Source organism: Rana temporaria, chromosome 3, assembly GCF_905171775.1.
Source record: "Rana temporaria chromosome 3, aRanTem1.1, whole genome shotgun sequence".
Lineage (NCBI taxonomy): Eukaryota > Metazoa > Chordata > Amphibia > Anura > Ranidae > Rana > Rana temporaria.
In genome coordinates this window covers 431191449-431209660 of record NC_053491.1, presented here as the reverse complement: position 1 = coordinate 431209660, position 18212 = coordinate 431191449, and the positions used below count along the sequence as shown (strand labels likewise).

Here is an 18212-nt window from a genome sequence, read left to right as displayed (position 1 = left end):
AATTAAAATAAAAAAATTAGAATTACCCCCCCCCCCCGCTCCGCTGTGCCTACTAGCATAGGGGGTTGTCCCCCCCCCCCCCCATTATCTGTGCCAGCCACCTGCCTATCTCCTTGCCTTCCCTGGCGGAGTGATCTTCCTCCGCTTCCCACCCAGTAGTATCCGGGGCCCGAATAATAAGACTTGAGAGGCTGTGAGGCGGGCGGAGGTGACGGGCAGAGAGTCGCTGATTGTTGCCATTACTAGTAAAGAAAAAATATGTCCCCGGATTTCATTTTAAAAATCTGGTCATCTTAGTCTATCAGTGCTGCCTATCAGTGCAGCCTCATCAGAGCCCATCAGTGCTGTCTATCAGCATCCATCAGTGCTGCCACATCAGCGCTGTCTATCAGATTCAGCGGCAATTGATGCAGCCTCATCAGCGCCCATCAGTGAAGGAGAAAAATTACTTATTTGCAGAAATTTCTAACAGAAACTAAAAAAAATATGTGTTTTTAAATTTTTAGTTCTTTTTTTGTTTGTTTAGCAAAAAAAATAAAATCCCAGAAAGCTCTATTTGTGTGAACAAAACAATAAAAAAATCATATGGGTACAGCGTTGCACGACCACGCAATTGTCATTCAAAGTGCGACAGACAGCGCTGAAAATTGGCCTGGGCAGGAAGGGGGTGAAAGTTCCCTGCACACTACAGCTAACAGAGAGAATATTCAGGTGTTTGCCTAAGGGCAATCATGACTGTCTCTCAGCAGCCCTTCTAATGCATCGCACGAACCACCCGCCAGGTCCTGCTATATGTACATAAAGAAACTTTATTGAACCACTTTGTAGAAAACGCCGCTGCCCACATACAAAATGGCGGCACCCACAAAAGGCCATCGCGCTCTCGCCCTACGTCAGCACGCCCGACGCCATTTTGTTGGCGCCAAATCTGATCTTTCAAAGTGAACCCTGTCCCTGGAAAGCAACGCCCTTCCTTCCCCTTCCGCAGACATATCATTGGCCGCTGATTTCCCCACTGTTCAATGCATTTCCCACCGCTCTTTGTTTACATTGGTTGTCCGGGTAATCCCGCCTCTGTCCGTCACCAATCAGGCGCCGAAGCTATCTAACAAAGCCCGCACGTCTTCCTTATTCCTCCGACGGCCACTCCCTGTTTTGTCGTGCGTGTCCTATCGGCGAACGAGGGCGTTTTTGCGTCACAAGGGGCTCGGCCAACCAGCGAAGGCGGGAGGAGCGTATTGTGGCCTGGTCTAGTCGGGGGCCTGAGTAGTGGAATAAGGTCGCTGTACACGTGGAGGTGTAACCGGGTGAGAGCAGAGGTAAGCGGTGACGGCGGGGTACTGCGGGTGGAGGGAGAAGCGGGCGGGGATAACGGGCTCGCTGTGTGCCGGGGAGAGGCGGGAGACGCGGTTCTGTACTCCCGGCCTGCTATGTATGGGGGCGGGGATGAGAATGTATGAGCACTGATAATGGAGGCCTGAATGGCGGCCTTCCCACCGAGGAGGAATGGGGGCCGCACACAGCAATGGGCCGCTCTACCGATCCGAATCCTCCATTATATGTCACCGTACACTGTATTATATATGGGAATTGTATGACCAGCATGGCCACACTCTGTGCCAGCCTGATTGCATGGCCGCACTCTGTGCCAGCCTGATTGTATGGCCACACTCTGTGCCAGCCTGATTGCATGGCCGCACTCTGTGCCAGCCTGATTGTATGGCCACACTCTGTGCCAGCCTGATTGCATGGCCACACTCTGTGCCACATAGTTGCCAACGTTTTAAAAAAATTTACAGGGACACTGTGCCAGCCTGATTGTATGGCCACACTCTGTGCCAGCCTGATTGTATGTATGGCCACACTCTGTGCATGATCATCAATCCTGGAGATGCCCACAATCTGTACAATCAGATTGTGGCAATCTCCAGGAGTATGATGTCTGTACAGAGTGTGGTCATGGTGAAAATATAATCTGATTGGTCCTCATACCCCCGGAAATGGGCACACTCTGTACAATCTCCTTCACATTTCCCATAAGGTTGCATTTTACATCCATGCATCCCTTCCATGTGTCTCCTATCAGGCAGACTCACATACTACTTAGCTGGGGGCAGATCTGAAGAGATTGTACGATCAGATTGTGTGCTCCTCTTTAGGCTGACCATACACTGTACAATCTCCTATCTATGTATTGTAGAGCAAGGGCTTCTGATTGGATACAGAGGGACTCCGGTGTTTAGATTTTGCCTCATATCACATAGCTTAACGTTTAAAGGAGATTCTACAATGTGATTGTGTAGTGTGTGTGTGTGTGTGTGTGTGTGTGTGTGGTCACATTAAAGTGATATTAAACCCAGAAGCAAACATCTTTTATAGCTTACCAATTTTAAAGTCTGCATTCCAGGTGAGACTCTAAGGCTGCATTCACACCTCTGCGACAAATAACGCCACGTACGCGGCGTATTTTGCCGCGAATAGTGTAACTTTTTTTACAAATCCTTCCCATTGCGGTCTATGGCCGAGCGCCAATACCACCTGAAAAAAAGGGTCCGGGACTTTTTTTCAGGCGTACGGCGTCTATGAGATTGGAACCATCTCCTAGACAGCAATGGGAATTCTCCCCTCCAGCGGCACGAGCGTCTGCGTTTTGTCGCGGAGGTGTGAATGGGGCTTTAAAGCGGGAATTCACCCATTTATTAAATTTTTCCCCTTAGCTTCCTGCTCGTTCGGTCTAGGGGAATCGGCTATTTGTATTAAAATATGATCCGTATTTACCCGTTTTCGAGATGCATCTTCTCCGTCGCTTCCGGGTATGGGTCTTCGGGACTGGGCGTTCCTTCTTGATTGACAGTCTTCCGAGAGGCTTCCGACGGTCGCATCCATCGCGTCACTCGTAGCCGAAAGAAGCCGAACGTCGGTGCGGCTCTATACTGCGCCTGCGCACCGACGTTCGGCTTCTTTCGGAAAATCGTGACGCGTTGGATGCGACCGTCGGAAGCCTCTCGGAAGACTGTCAATCAAGAAGGAACGCCCATTCCCGCAGCCCATACCCGGAAGCGACGGAGAGGATGCGTCTCGTAAACGGGCAAGTACTGCACATATTTTAAAACAACTAGCCGATTCCCCTAGACACAACGAGCATCGATCTAAGGGGAAAATGTGTTCTCCATGGGTGAACCCCCGCTTTAAGGTTTGACCTCATATTTGGTTTTGGTAAATCTGAGGGAACAAATTTACAGAGAATTGTTTAGTCACTTTAGTGTGTATCCAGCTTTAGATGTGATGCTGTTTATTAGGTTTCTATTTTCATCCATGGACCTGGACAGTGAGTGTTTTTCAACAGAACAAGCTCTTCTAGAAACTTATCAGTTACAGGGAGGAGATGAACCATTTACCACGGACAGGAGTGCTTACAATCCGTGTTTTTTTTTTTTTTTTTATGTAAAATCTTTATCCCGCAAGGAACAAAAACAGTTGCTGTAACTCCTTCCTGTCTTAATTGCATGGTTTCCTGCACCGCTCCTGTGTGACGAGCCCCGGGGTCACACAGGAGCAGTGCGGGAAAACCATGCATTTCAGCCAGAAATCGCACCACATTCCTGTTCAAATCACACGCAATTCCTTGCAGTGAGAGTTGAGCCCGGTCATTTTGTATGGACACAAATCGCAGGTATTGGCGCATTAATACTCTGTATTGGTACCGATATCAGTATTGGTGCAACCCTAGTGGGGGGGGGGGGTCATTCAAAATAATGGTGCCCCCCTTGTGTTAAAGAGCAGCATGTTTTTTTGTTGTGCAGGAAAGTGTGCGATTTATAGGCATCCCCGCATAAGTGTGACCCTAGAGCAGTGATGGCGAACCTTGGCACCACAGGTGTTTTGGAACTACATTTCCCATGATGCTCCACTACACTGCAGAGTGCAAGACCATCATGGGAAATGTAGTTCCAAAACATTTGAGGTGACAAGGTTTGCCATCACTGGCCTAGACCAGTGTTTCTCAATTCCAGTCCTCAGGCCCCCCCAACAGGTCAGGTTTTCAGGATTTCCATTATTTTGCACAGGTGATTTGATCAGTTTCACTGCCTTAGTGATCACCACAGCCTTTTCATCTGAGGGAAATCCTGAAAACCTGACCTGTTGGGGGGGGCCTGAGGACTGGAATTGAGAAACACTGGCCTAGACTAAGGCTCGATTTGGAGGTCTGCAGATTTTAAAGCCGCCCCACACAGCGCAACTTGCAAAGAACTTCTTTATTAGAAGTTGCCCCCAAGTACTGCCGGAACCTTTTTCTAAGTCGGCGCGACTTGAGATGAATGCTTCCATTGTACTGAATGGAGCGTGACACCGAAATCTGGGTAGTCGCTGGTTCGTTTGGCGGAGGCAGCCACCAACAAATGAACCAGCAACTATTATTTTCCAGTGTCACAGACAGACCAATTTGGGATAAAGCACATCTCACCATTAACCTAAAGCAGCAGCCCTGAAGAAGGGGAGTCTGTTCCCCCGAAAAGTATTGGCTGCTGCTTTCACTAAAACTGTATATTCACTTCCATTTTGTTTCTAATTGGATACTGGCTGCTCTGTTTATCTATCCCCTATGGGTATTGATCAACGGCCACTGCCATTGGCTGGGTGAGGATGACGTCACGCATGCATGGGAGTAGTCACATTTGACTTTGCTGAATTAGTATAGTGTTGTACTGCCACGGCTACAAAAACATACATGGGGGGCACACCCTAAAAATGCTATACGTCTAAGATGGTGCTTCTATGTCATTTTTACATGTCTGCGCTATAATCTGTTTTATACTGCCACGGCTGATGCTTGTTGACATAGAGACCTTGGGTAAGTATTGGGTGCCCATTCATTTCATGGACGCAACGCTCCAAAGATGCTGCTAGCAGGGCTTTTTTAGTGTCCTGCTAGTGCACGGCACCAGTGTGAAAGCCCTTGGGGCCTTCCCACTGGAGTGTGAGGAGCGGTGCTTTGCAGGCGCTATTATAGCTCCTGCAAGGCGCCTCAGTGTGAAAGGGGTCTTGGTGACCCCACAGCAAGCGGCTTGCTATGGGGGCACCGGAGCCGAGTCACAGCTGTGTCCAATCAGACATGGAGCCCTGACCCCGCCACCTCTCTCTCCTGATTGGCTAGCTGACTTCGACACCAGCAGGAGCCGTTGCTGAATCTCGGGCGGCTGACTCTCGTTGACATAGTGGGACCTCAGGTAAGTATTAGGCAGGCTGCTACACACAGAAGGCGTTTTATCTTTATGCATAGAATGCCTTTACAACCATTTTAATGCAGAAGAGACGAAGCATTAACAATCCCGCCTGTCATCCACATTTAATTCTAAAGTTCCATTTTTAAGAGTTCTGCAGACACACCCCAGGGGAGGATCAGTTGTGCAGCCTTGATTTTCCCAGCTGTGTGCTGTTCATCCAATAGAAGGTCAGAATTCTGTCAGCGCTGTTTTTGGATGCCGGAGATTTGGACCCCCTACACACTATTGGATTTTCTGCAGATTGTTGTCTTCAGGTTCACCAAAACCATATAATATGAGGTCCAAAACTTTAAAGTTTCAATTTGTATGAAATTATGTATGGAAATCAGCAGGCGGTTTTGTTTTTCTGCATACATCTAGTCCCAGGAGGGAGGTACAAGTCTTGTGTTAATTATTATGATGGGGGGTGGGTGTTAGTCTGAACAGCCCCCAGGGGTCTCTATATGACACCTCTGGGGACAGGTGCTGGTCGGTGACTTTGATGGATGGGAGAGCCTGGGCACATGTTGGCTCTTCACACCCTGATTGAGAAGGTGTCTTGGTTTGCACTGTGACCTTCCATTCCCCCCGCCCCCCCCCCCCCCCCACGGTAAATGACTGGTGTGGGGGTTTGATGATGGAGTCTTCAGTAGTAAAGTATTGTTACATTAGGACTTTTTATATGCTGTGTGTGTGTGTGGCCAGCATTAGTTCCAAGCTGTGAGCCAACATGGGGTCTGATTAAGTGGTTCATCTTAAAGCAGAAATCCATGTACAGTTATGTGATGTTCTATATTCCCAAGGATTGGCAGCTCATTTATTGAGTCCCTGTACCTGACACTGGACAGTCATCACCTGAGAAGTCAGCTGGGGGTTGGTAACATTGAACCGGAGAATAGTATTGTCCGGCTTTGCTTGCTGACTGTGAATGAAATATCGCAGATGACTGATCTGTAGATAGGGTAGAACAGTTGACCTATGCCTTCAAACTCGGGTTGATTAAATTCCCATACACCCAATCAGAAAATGGTGTGAGCACTACGCTTTCTAGTCGATCGTACGTTAATCTGATCGTTGCTACACCGCCTTCCAGAGCCGATAAAGATGCATATGAAATATCCGATGGGGACAAGCACAATTTTTTCTCATACAATACCAGATTGTATGATTTTCATTTAATCAGAAAAGTTGTCGTCTGAAAACACAATATAAATGCATCACATCACTTCCAAATTTTTATTGTCGTGTGAGAATTTTCATAACTTTAGTAACCTCTTCATTTTTGATATGGAGACCAACGTGCAAAAAAAATGATCATTCGTCTGATTATTCTCGGGGGGTGTACCAGGCATTACTAAAACTTTGAGTGTGCATGGCTGCCAATCGGCTTCTAATTTCAGCTTCTTCATTTAGCCCAGGTTCACACTGGGTACGATTTGCTACAATTTGAGATGCGATTTCACATGTGAAATCTCATCTCAAATCGGCAGCAATGACGCTGTCCTAATCGGTGCGACGCCTCATCTGCGGCGCTGCACAGATTTCAAAAAGTAGTTCCTGTACTACTTTCTGCGATTTCGGGCCGCGATTTACATTGACATCTGTGCAGAAACCTGCACATATGTCTCTTAAATCGTGGCCGAAATCGGGACTGCTGGTGGCAGTGAAACACTCGCACGGTTTCACTCCCGCAGCCCAGTGTGAACCAGGGCTTAAGCTTGGACAGAAAACCTGGAAGCTGATTTTTTTTTTTTTTTTTTTTTTTTGTGCACAGCTGCGCCAGGTTTTGCACCCTCCAGTTTAGTAAATCAGCCCCTGTGTGTATATTGGGTTTTTAGTCAAGCCCAGGTTCATGCCCAGTGGGAGGATTTCAGAGATATCTGTGCGTTTTTCTGCACTGATGGCAATTGCATTTGCACCCCCGAAATCGCCCAAAGTGGTACAGACACCAATTTTGGAAATCGGTGCAGCGGTGCAATTGACATATCAAACCGCGTGCCAAATCACACCAATGTGAACCAGGGTTGAAGGGCACATTATGTGATGAACACATGGCAGTCCTTGTGAACATCGCGGATGCCAAGCTGTTTCCTGGCTTCGGTACTTTGGATCACTTGCCTAAAGCATGCCGCAAGTAAACTCCTGATCTGCTCACTTGTTCCAGGTCGGCCCTTGGAATTAAGTGAAGCCAGAGGATAAGCATGACAGCTAGGGATTGTCTTAAGACCATCCTGTGTATTTCCCTCCTGAGAAGTTCTTATTTCAACATCGGGATTCCCACTTTCCCAGTAAGCACCCGAGAAAGGTGTACAAATGGCACTGCCTTTATCTTGGTCCATGATATTTGATGAGTGTCAATGGTAAACTTGCAGAAAGAGGACTGTGTGTTTTTCATGGTGTTGCATGTCCCTGTCGGGTTTTATACTGTGCTAAGTTTTGTGTTCTATTGTCCCGCAGACATAATGACTGAACAGGATGTTGAAAATGAACTGTTGGATTATGAAGAAGAGGACGAGCCACAGCAAAGTGAGACGCCGGCACCCACCGCCAGAAAAGAGGTGAAAGGATCCTACGTGTCTATCCACAGTTCCGGTTTCAGAGACTTCTTGTTAAAACCCGAACTGCTCCGAGCCATTGTGGACTGTGGCTTTGAACATCCCTCTGAAGGTAGGTGTAGCTGCTGAATCCAAGGAAACTGGTCTTGGGGGAAGAATGCCACTTGCCACCTCTCCTAAAGCTACAGGTTGCTCTGTTGTGGTGCTGATGACTGTACACCCTCAATATTTGTCACCAATGCAGGACAGTGTGCAGGAATTAAAGTTGGCTATTGAAATCAGTTGAGAGATCAGCAGTGGTAACCTCCATGTTTCCTAAAGCAATGTTTCTCAAATTCAGTCCTCAAATGCGCCCCAACAGGTCATGTTTTCAGGCTTCCCGTTATCTTGCACAGGTGATTTGATCAGTTTTGCTACCTTGGTAATTACAGCTGTTTGCTCTGATCCGTTGGGGCGCCTTGAGGACTGGAGTTGAGAAACAATGTCCTAAAGTGTACCTGTGGGCTGCTGTTACACATTACTACTTTTCATGGTGCCCTGTTCCTCAAAAATTCCATAATTTTCGGTTAAAATGGGGGCATTTCATTCTCGTTGCTCTCTGCCAACAAACCCTCCCTTTATTTTTTTCTTATACACTGTAGAACAGGGATATGCAATTAGCGGACCTCCAGCTGTTACAAAACTACAAGTCCCATCATGCCTCTGCCTCTGGGTGTCAAGCTTGTGGCTGTCAGTCTTGCTATGCCTCATGGGAATTGTAGTTCTGCAACAGCTGGAGGTCCGCTAATTGCATATCTCTGCTGTAGAATATAGTAGGACTAGCAAACCACTAGGGGGTTAACGGAGGGCTTGACAAAATCCGGGCGCCAGGTCGCAATTGTGACCTGGCGCCCGCCGATAATTGAGGCCGCGGCCTACAAGGCCGCAAAGCCGCGGCCTCAATTGCCGCCGCGATCGTGAGGTGGGGGCGCATGGAGGCACAGGATCCTGTGCCTCTGTGCGCCCCCGCCGTGCAGTAATTGAGGCCGTGGCTTTGCGGCCTCGTGAAGTCCCAAGCTTCCTTCTGTGACCTGGCGCCATCTGGTGGTGGCCGTTGGCATTACAAGTAAAACGGCAGTCATTTTTCACTGCCATCTCCTTCCCTCTTATTAGAACCCCCCAAAAATTATATATATATTTTTTTATTCTAACACCCTAGAGAATAAGGGGAAAAGGGAATAGCCGCTCCAGGTGGGAACCAAGATGAATATCCTCCGTTGCAGGCAATGCACTTGGCAAAGCAGGAACAAAGATGGTCTCTGGACAGCCGCACTCTGAACAAATTGTAGCCTTTTATAAAAAGGGCAGCACTACAAGTCACAGCAAAATAAAACCTGACCCTGATGCGTTTCGCACTAGAACTAGTGCTTAGTCATAGTTAAGTTCCTACCCTAGAGAATAAAATGGGGTAACTTTACTGTGATCTTATTTTTTTATTAAAAAAAGTATTTCCCCCCCAAAAAAGTGCGCTTGTAAGACCGCTGCGCAAATACGGCGTGACAAAGTATTGCAACGATCGCCATTTTATTCTCTAGGGTGTTGGGATAAAAAATATATATCCCGTTTGGGGGTTCTAATTAGAGGGAAGAATATGGCAGTGAAAATAGTGAAACATGACATTAGAATTGCTTTTTAACTTGGAATGCTTAACTTGTAATACCAACGGCCACCACCAGATGGCGCCAGCTCACACAAGGATGAGTTGGGGACTTCACAAATTTTTTCCAAGCCAAGTCGCCAGGAGGCAATTTCTAGTCGCCACGGCGACCAGGATTTGTCGAGCCCTGCCCTAACATGCATATGGGTTCAGTACTCGCAGGCTCGGCATCACATTGCAGGTGGTCTGCATACAAATGCACCTGCTTAGAACTATACTCGTTCAGGTAGATTTCACCTTTCAGGGCAGACTGATATTTGCTCAACTCCTAAAATCCAACTTACTGAGGGCTGTTGTAGGGGTACTGAGACCAGAGTGCTGTGAACTTTTTAGGAAGTTATGTACAGTACCCTACCAGACCCTTCTACCCCCAATGATATAAATGCATTGCATAGTGCTATAAAAACAGCTTTTATTTAAAATAGTTTGAGTTAAAAAGAAATTATACTTGCCTAGGTAGATGCAGCATTGATCCCCTGCCTGTAGAAGGTGGCTCTGCTCTCAGCAGATCACTTAGTGACCAAGCCTGATCCAGGTATCCAAGTAGATCCCAACCACAGCATCAGGATCCGCTTTTCTTGAGTCTGGACCGGCAGAGTGACTTCAGTGGGCTTTAGCCTGCTAACGGCTAAGAACGGGGTGAATGAACTGCACTCCTGTGATCCATAGAGGTATGGCCAACAAAAGCTTTGGGTTTATGTCTTTAAAGAAGAATTCCAGGGAAAGTTTCGTTTTCCAATCAGTGGGGCTGTGCCCACACTATTGGTAAAGTGCTTATTTTTTTTGTTTAGGGGTGAGGAAAGCGGTTAAAAAACGTGGCCAATTTGAGTGCATTTAAAACAAGCAGTTAATCCAAGCAGTGCAGTCAGTCCCACTGCATGGGGAAAACATTTTTTCCTCGAGTTCTGCTTTAAAGGGGAAAGCAGAATAAATGATTTTTACCATAATGTTATATATTGCACCCATATTTGGGCTGTAATATGTTGGTAACCGCCAGCCCCCTTCCCCTGTAACAGCTGCAGCTGTTTCTTCTCGCAACCAATGTCACATTTATCAACGCAGCTGTGAGTCTCCACCCTGACAGCTGTGTCATTCATTCACAGGTCCCGTCTGCAGTCCATTGACACTTCAGTAATAGTCCGGCCATACTGAGATATGGGCAGAGAATTGTAGCGGTGTCTTCAGGAGCCTGATGTACCCACAAACCACTGAGTGTGGATGCAAAGCTTTGCAGGATCCTGTGTTGAAATAAATAATGCATGTTTTTGGACCTGCAAAATCGTGTGCTTTTTATTTTACTAAAGGTGAACTTGGCCTTTAAACTTCAAAGGTTTCATAGAGCACCAAAGTTCTTGGTGTAGCAGACTGTTAGCCAGATTCACGTAGAGATACGACGGCGTATCAGTAGATACGCTGTCGTAACTCTGAATCTGCGCCGTTGTATATTTAAGTGTATTCTCAAATTGTTATACGCTTAAATGTAACTAAGATACGACCGCCGGCACCGTCGTTTCCTAGCTGTCTGTTTACGCTGGCCGCTAGGGGCGTGTATGCTGATTTACGCTCAGAATGCGTAAATCAGCGAGATACGCCTATTCACGAACGTACGCTTGCCCGTCGCAGTAAAGATGCGCCGTTTACGTAAGGCGTTTTCAGGCGTAAAGATAATCCACCAAAAAGATGGCGCAGCCAATGTTAAGTATGGACGTCGGAACCGCGTCGAATTTAAAAATGTTTACGTCGTTTGCGTAAGTCGTCCGTGAATGGGGCTGGCCGTAATTTACGTACACGTCGAAAGCAATGAGTCTTTGCGGCGTAATTTGGAGCATGCGCACTGGGTTATGTCCACGGTTGGCGCATGCGCCGTTCGTTAAAAACGTCATTTACGTGGGATCATGCTTTATTTACATAAAACATGCCCACCTCTTCACAATTTGAATTTGGTCGCGCTTAACGCCGACACATTTACACTACGCTGCCGTAACTTAGGACGCAAGTGCTTTGTGAATACAGCACTTGCCTCTCTAACTTATGGCGGCGTAGCGTATATGAGATGCGCTATGCCCGCCTAAAGTTAGGCACATCTACGTGAATCCAGCTATGTGTGTGGACGCTGGTCGGTTCCTTCCCATAAAGCTTTATTAGCGATCTACACCCCACGTTTGTTTTAAGAGGGTTGTTGGTCTTTTTTTTGAGAGTTGAGCAGACCACCTTTCATAATGCATTGGAGAAAAATGACAATTTCCACTGCAGAATTTTTTTTTCTCTTGATTCTCCTGATATCTCGTGTGTCTTCATGTGGACAAATTGTGATTTTTTTTTTTTTTTTTTTTTTTTTTCCTCCTTCAGTGCAACATGAATGTATACCTCAAGCCATCCTCGGCATGGACATCTTGTGTCAGGCCAAATCCGGTATGGGGAAAACTGCGGTCTTTGTCCTGGCCACACTTCAACAGATTGAGGCAGTGGATGGCCAAGTATCAGTTCTTGTAATGTGCCACACGCGTGAACTCGCTTTCCAGATCAGCAAAGAATATGAGAGATTCTCAAAGTACATGCCTAATATAAAGGTAAGAACTGTTATTTTGATGTGTAGGGGTGACTTTCACACATCTTGTGCTCATGTACTGTGAATTGTTTATGGAGTTTAACTGAATCTTCTCTACAAACAGGTTTCTGTTTTCTTTGGTGGCCTTTCAATTAAGAGAGATGAGGAGACTATCCAGAAAAGCTGTCCTCACATCGTGGTGGGCACTCCTGGCCGTACCCTGGCGTTGGTCAGACAGAAGACTCTGAACTTGAAGCATGTCAAACACTTTGTCCTGGATGAGTGTGATAAGATGCTGGAGCAGTTAGGTACGTAGTGTATAGAGGTGGGGAGAAATGGAGACTCATTATTATAACCTTGTGAAAATGCCTGTTTGGTATTGTGGCTTAAAGCGTTTGTTACCCTAAAAAAAAAAATGGACCCTGCCCCTTTTTAAAAGCATCTTATACAGCACAGTGCTTGTGCTGTGTAATTTTGGCACCTTTATAGCCCCTTAAAATACCTGTCAGATCCTGCCAGTTTCTACCATCCCCTCTGTAAACTGACCACGGTTGATCGTGGCTGCTGAGCCCTGACACCGTGGTCACTTTATGTGCCTCCGTCACATGCGGTCTCATGTCTGCTCTTCCTCCTCCCTACCTGTCAACTTGCGACAGTGCCCACCCCTTCTGCTGCTGAAATTACTTTTAAATAGTTTTGAGTCACTGACTTGGAACAAACACAGATCGGGAAAATTTAAGTAAAGTCAGAACAAGGATATGGGAAATGATCTACATGAACACTCACACACAGGTTGATCTGGATGGACTATTTGTCTTCAACCTTACTAGCTGTGTAACTAGCTGCTGGACTGCTTTTACATGCAGTGGGAGGTGACATGTCGTCACGTTGGCTTTAGCACCACTGTTGCGCATGGTGTTCCTGTTACACTGGGATGACTTGTCATCTCTTTGCCTTGAACCTGTCATGTATTACAGACTACATTAGTGGTTGTAAAGGCCAAAAGTTTTTAATTTGAATGCATTAAGGTAAATAGTAGCAGTCTAATAATTTTGAGTCCCGTGCTGTGCACATCTCCTTATTCTCAGACTTTGCTAAGAGCAGTGGGAGCCATTGGCCCCTGGTAAATTCTGTCAACCTGAGCAGAGGGGTGTGGCAGGGCTGGGCGGGGTGTGGGTGTGTCTGAATAGGCGCCAACAGACTGGCTCAGGATTGAGCATGCACAAGTGCTCCTATGGGGCTCTAAAGGGGGTGAGCTGGAGTGCAGATGAGGGACCCCAGAAGTGAAGGTTTGGGGCTCCTTGATGGAAAATCATTTCACACAGGCTAATATAACCTGTTTTATTTATTTAAAAAAAAAAAAAAAAAAATCTAGCCTTACTATCACTTTAAGAGTAACTTTTTACTAATCAAGTGATCATATTCATGTGGTTGATAGTCTTGCTGTAAATGCACTAAATTGAACATTCAATTAATATGACAGTTTTTTGCTTTTCTGGCAGACATGCGCAGAGATGTGCAGGAGATTTTCCGTCTTACCCCTCATGAGAAACAGTGCATGATGTTCAGTGCCACCCTCAGCAAGGAGATCCGCCCAGTCTGCAGGAAGTTCATGCAGGATGTGAGTACCCAGCGTTGTGATCTACCTGTAGCATCTTCTACTTATGTTTTGCATGGCAACCTCTATAACTCCTTGTATTTCTTCCTCAGCCCATGGAAGTGTTTGTGGATGATGAGACCAAGCTGACACTTCACGGTTTGCAGCAGTATTATGTCAAACTAAAGGACAGTGAGAAGAACCGGAAACTGTTTGACCTGTTGGATGTGTTGGAGTTCAATCAGGTTAGTAATAGGGGTCCTCTAAAGAGATGCTGTCATTTCGTATATTCAGGGCAATATTGGTGTCTCCATACAGCCCCCTGTCCCAGAAATGTACACTTGCCCATCCACGCTTCTGTTTTAGTTGAGCAGGCCTCTGGGTATGGAGGAGCAGGTGAACTCCATGTGACGTGCCATGGTTTGAGCGGGCCAATTGCCAGGCCTGCACACTGTTGCATGAGGGTAATGATGACCACCTCAGGGTGAGCTAAAACACCAGAGCTTACCCAAGCTGGGCTCCTGTAGCATGGATCAGTAAGAAAGCCCTATCCGCCCCAGGAAGGCAATCGGAGGATGCTGCCATTTTTGTACTGTATGGAAATCCTGGAGGGCCTGCCAGTGCTGCCCTTTTCATTTATTGCAAATACTACTTTTCTCTGTCATGGGATGGAGCCATTACCTTGAGTAGTTTGAATTGCTGACCCCACTACAGACAAGGACCTCTGTCTCTCACTTCCTCATCTGCATACTTTTTTTACTCACCAGAAAAATTTGAAGTCGGTTTGCATGATCAAGTATTTTTAGAAGGAAATAAGCAATGTCGGCACCCATATTTCTCATAGGAAAGATGTACAATAAATGTTTTTACGTGTCTTTGTGTATCATGCCTGACATCTTGTTTTCTCCTCCAGGTGGTCATCTTTGTAAAGTCCGTGCAGAGGTGTGTAGCACTGGCACAGCTCTTGGTGGAACAAAATTTCCCAGCTATCGCAATCCACAGGGGAATGCAACAAGAGGAGAGGTGAGGCATTTTTGGGTTTCTGGGAGGTTTGCATGTACAGCCACAGCTGCTGAGTACGGTGTGGGTGGCTTTAAAATGGCGACATTCAGGTCAAAGAAAAATGGCTTCCATAAGTAACCTGCTTATATGCTCAGGGTTGGGTGATGAGTTTAACTTTCAACTCAATGACTGCTGGTCTGGCTGCCATTTGCAGTTGCTTCTCCTAATCTGTTTACATCTATAGGGCTGGAGAGGTCAGTACAGGTCATATCTGTGGAAGGCACTGACCTTTTTATGAAATTTGCAGTAACTCTGATAGTTCTAAAGGGGTAAATGTGACATTTTGGCAGGTTAAAATGTTGCTAAACCCAGGACCCTGCATTCACTATATCTGGTCCCCCACAGAACAAGAAAATTCAATTATTTTAGTAAATACAGTGGAACCTTGGTTTACAAGCTTTGTTATGCGAGTGCTTTGGATTACAAGCATTCCCCTGGATTGGATTATGCTTGTACTCCGAGGTTCCACTGTATAAACTGCTAAATGCCTTTTCTCATTGGAAGTTAGAGCAGTCCTTCTATCGGTGTCTGGCAGAGCACTGGTTAAGGCTTTGAGTTTTCATTATTTTCTGATTGTCCTATGAGGCTGTATGACCCCTGACTGGACAGTGCTGATTGGCCCGTTGCTGATCACATGCACTCTCCCAAAAAAATAACTCACGCAATACATGCCAAACTAAGCATATGCAGAGTGCCTCCTAGGGCTCTGTGCAATCAGCAGATGAATTGAGAACAGTAAAAATTGGCTATTTTGTGGTTTTAATATCATTTGTATTCCCTTCTCTTCCAGGCTTTCGAGATATCAGCAATTTAAGGATTTCCAGAGAAGAATTCTTGTTGCCACTAATCTTTTTGGCCGAGGAATGGATATAGAAAGAGTTAATATAGTATTCAACTATGACATGCCAGAGGACTCTGACACCTACCTGCATCGGGTAAGTCATTTGTGAGGTGTGCCTTTGAAAATTTTGGGACCAAGAAATAATCTATTGTACTTGTATGGTGTGAGAAAGATTGACTGGAGAAGTCGTTCAATGACGGAAGTCTTTCAGCTGTCATTATCCTTGCTATCCTACTTGGATAGTCACTGATATAAAACATCCAGTAGGGAAAGTAAGTCCCAAAAGTCGCGCAATGTCTTGCGCTGGGATGGGCTGTGTTGGCACTCCTGGTGTGTTGTCATGCGGGAGGACCTAGCAGAGCCTTGAGTGGCACCTGTAATTTTTGTGATATAAAACGGCCATCAGCAGGTGAGGTATAAACCCCCCCCCCCCCCCCCCATGTGATCTATTAATATTTGGCCTTGGAAGGAGGGAAAAGATTGGTCTTTAGAGCTTTACACCTTCTACAAGCCGGCAACCAGTTTCCTTTAAGACCCTCACACGTGTGTGTGTGTGTGTGTGTGTGTGCGATTGGTTTTGTGCAGCAGGCTTGCTTTAAAGGAACCACCTCCTATTTATTGGGCCCTTCATGCAGGTCAAAAAATATGCCTGGTCCCCACCCAGTGTACACCTCGAGGCAATGCATGGGCTCTTTATGAAGTGTTGCTATAGTCAGGAGTACAGGTGTGTTTGCAAATGTCCACAGGGTTCTTTTCAAAATGAATGGTTATAGACATGCACCATGTGGGAAAAGTTTGAATGTGGGCTTTTGTATTACTGCTGTGCATAGGGAGTTGGGGAAATATTTTACCATAATAGCCCTCACTGTGCTGGCAGATCTCCTTATCGTATTCACTATATTTGAACACTGTCCCAGCAAAAATTAAATATCTAAAGCCTGGTACGGTGATTTTATTTTTATTTATTTTTTTAACTAAAAAGTTGGTACAACAATCTCCCTCGCTGAGCTGTTTTGTCAGTGGGACAGGCCCCCTCAGAAAAATCCAGTTAGTGCACTCAGCCATTGACTGAGTGCTGATCGGGAGCGGGTCTGTTGCTGGTTTCCAGCAAGCTCGTCTGACAGAAGTCTGCCATATTGCCTGCTGCTGCTGGACTGGCTGACCCACGAGCCGAATGTTGGACCGGGGTTTTTTTTTCTTTTCATTAATTCGTCTCGTGTACGGGTCTTAAGTTGTGCTTCTGCATTGTATGAAACTCTGCGTGTCCCTGTTGGTCAGTGCAGACAGATTTTCATTTCACATTTAGAATGGCTTACAGCTTGCCCAAAGCCAGCTCCAATTACCTACAAAGGATAAAGTTGTAGGTATGCTGTGTGATTGGCAACACGTCTATAGAGGGGGTTTTTGCAGTTAGAACTACATTTAAGGCTGGGTTCACACTGCTGCGAATTTGAGCTGTTGCCATCAAATTCACAAGTCCTTAAAATAACATTGTTTTCCATTAGTGCCGTTCACATAAGTGCGGTGTGACTCTAAGCTGGGGGAAAAGGTCCTGTGCGAGTTTGATCATTGTGCGATGCGAATTCAGCTCTATAGACTGCCATTCCCTGAAATTGCCGTAAAATCGCACGATTTTGAGTTCGTAGCAGTGTGAACCTAGCCTTAAAGTGACTTTTTTAAATTCTGTTTCGTTGCCTTGACAACATTTTTGTGTTTTTGCAGGTGGCTCGTGCTGGCAGATTTGGCACCAAAGGTTTGGCCATAACATTTGTATCTGACGAGGAAGATGCCAAAATCCTGAATGATGTCCAAGACAGATTTGAAGTCAACGTGGGTGAATTACCCGATGAGATAGACATATCAACTTACAGTAAGTAAAACCAATGTATCTTGTGTATACTGAAAGTGAGGAGATGTTTTATTACACGTTTATTTAGCACTGATACTTTACATATTGTACATTCACATCAGTCCCTGCCCTCAAGCCACTTACAATCTAGGATCCATAACTCACATACATATGCCTACTTTTTACCAGGGCACGTTTAGACAGGAGCCAATTAACCTACCAGCATGTCTTTGGGGGGGGTGTGTGGAAACCCATCATGCAAGCGCAGGGAGAACATACAAACTCCATGCAAGGAGTATTCAAGACAAGAAGACATGTGGTGAAGCTGTGATAGATTCCCCCACAGAATATACCGATATGTGGTCTTTCATTTTATTGGCATAATATACAAATGCAATTATAACCTATATATAAAAAAAATTGTACCTTGGACAGAAGCATTGCTTTGAATATTTACATAAAGAACATTGTCACATATTAATTGGCTTTTCTTCTTTCTTTACAGTTGAACAGAGTCGATAACGCTGCCCCCTGCTGTCCTGCTAGGAGTACGTCCTCATCTCTGATTTAGTTTCCGCTCTTGTCCGACTGCACACCATGTGGGGAATGTTTCGGTTTTACAATATCTGGGTTTTTTATTGAGTTTGGTTTTGTGTAAAGAAGGGAAAGAAATTAAACTTTTTTATTGTTTAGAGCCTGTGTCCTTCTCGTTCATAATAGTCCATCGGTTGCTTCCTTGGGAGTATTGAGGGATGCTCTCCATTTGGTCAGAGGTGATCAGCAGTGAAAATTGCAGCCTG

General features: G+C 45.8%; 1 protein-coding gene across 1 annotated transcript; it reads left to right on the top strand.

Moving 5' to 3' along the window:
* Positions 1 to 1153: 1153 nt before the first annotated feature.
* DDX39A (DExD-box helicase 39A) lies at positions 1154 to 18104 on the top strand. Its single transcript, XM_040346335.1, has 10 exons — positions 1154 to 1319; positions 7722 to 7931; positions 11865 to 12085; positions 12188 to 12371; positions 13566 to 13684; positions 13774 to 13905; positions 14574 to 14683; positions 15513 to 15657; positions 17286 to 17433; positions 17918 to 18104. The coding sequence occupies exons 2-10, from the start codon at positions 7727 to 7729 to the stop codon at positions 17932 to 17934; spliced, it is 1281 nt and encodes a 426-aa protein (XP_040202269.1). The 5' UTR covers positions 1154 to 1319; positions 7722 to 7726; the 3' UTR covers positions 17935 to 18104.
* The last annotated feature ends 108 nt before the right edge of the window (positions 18105 to 18212 follow it).

Coding starts and splice junctions, on each gene's coding strand:
- DDX39A (XM_040346335.1), top strand. CDS start 7,727: ATGACTGAACAGGATGTTGAAAATGAACTGTTGGATTATGAAGAAGAG. Junction 7,932..11,864: donor CTTTGAACATCCCTCTGAAG/GTAGGTGTAGCT, acceptor TTCCTCCTTCAG/TGCAACATGAATGTATACCT. Junction 12,372..13,565: donor TAAGATGCTGGAGCAGTTAG/GTACGTAGTGTA, acceptor CTTTTCTGGCAG/ACATGCGCAGAGATGTGCAG.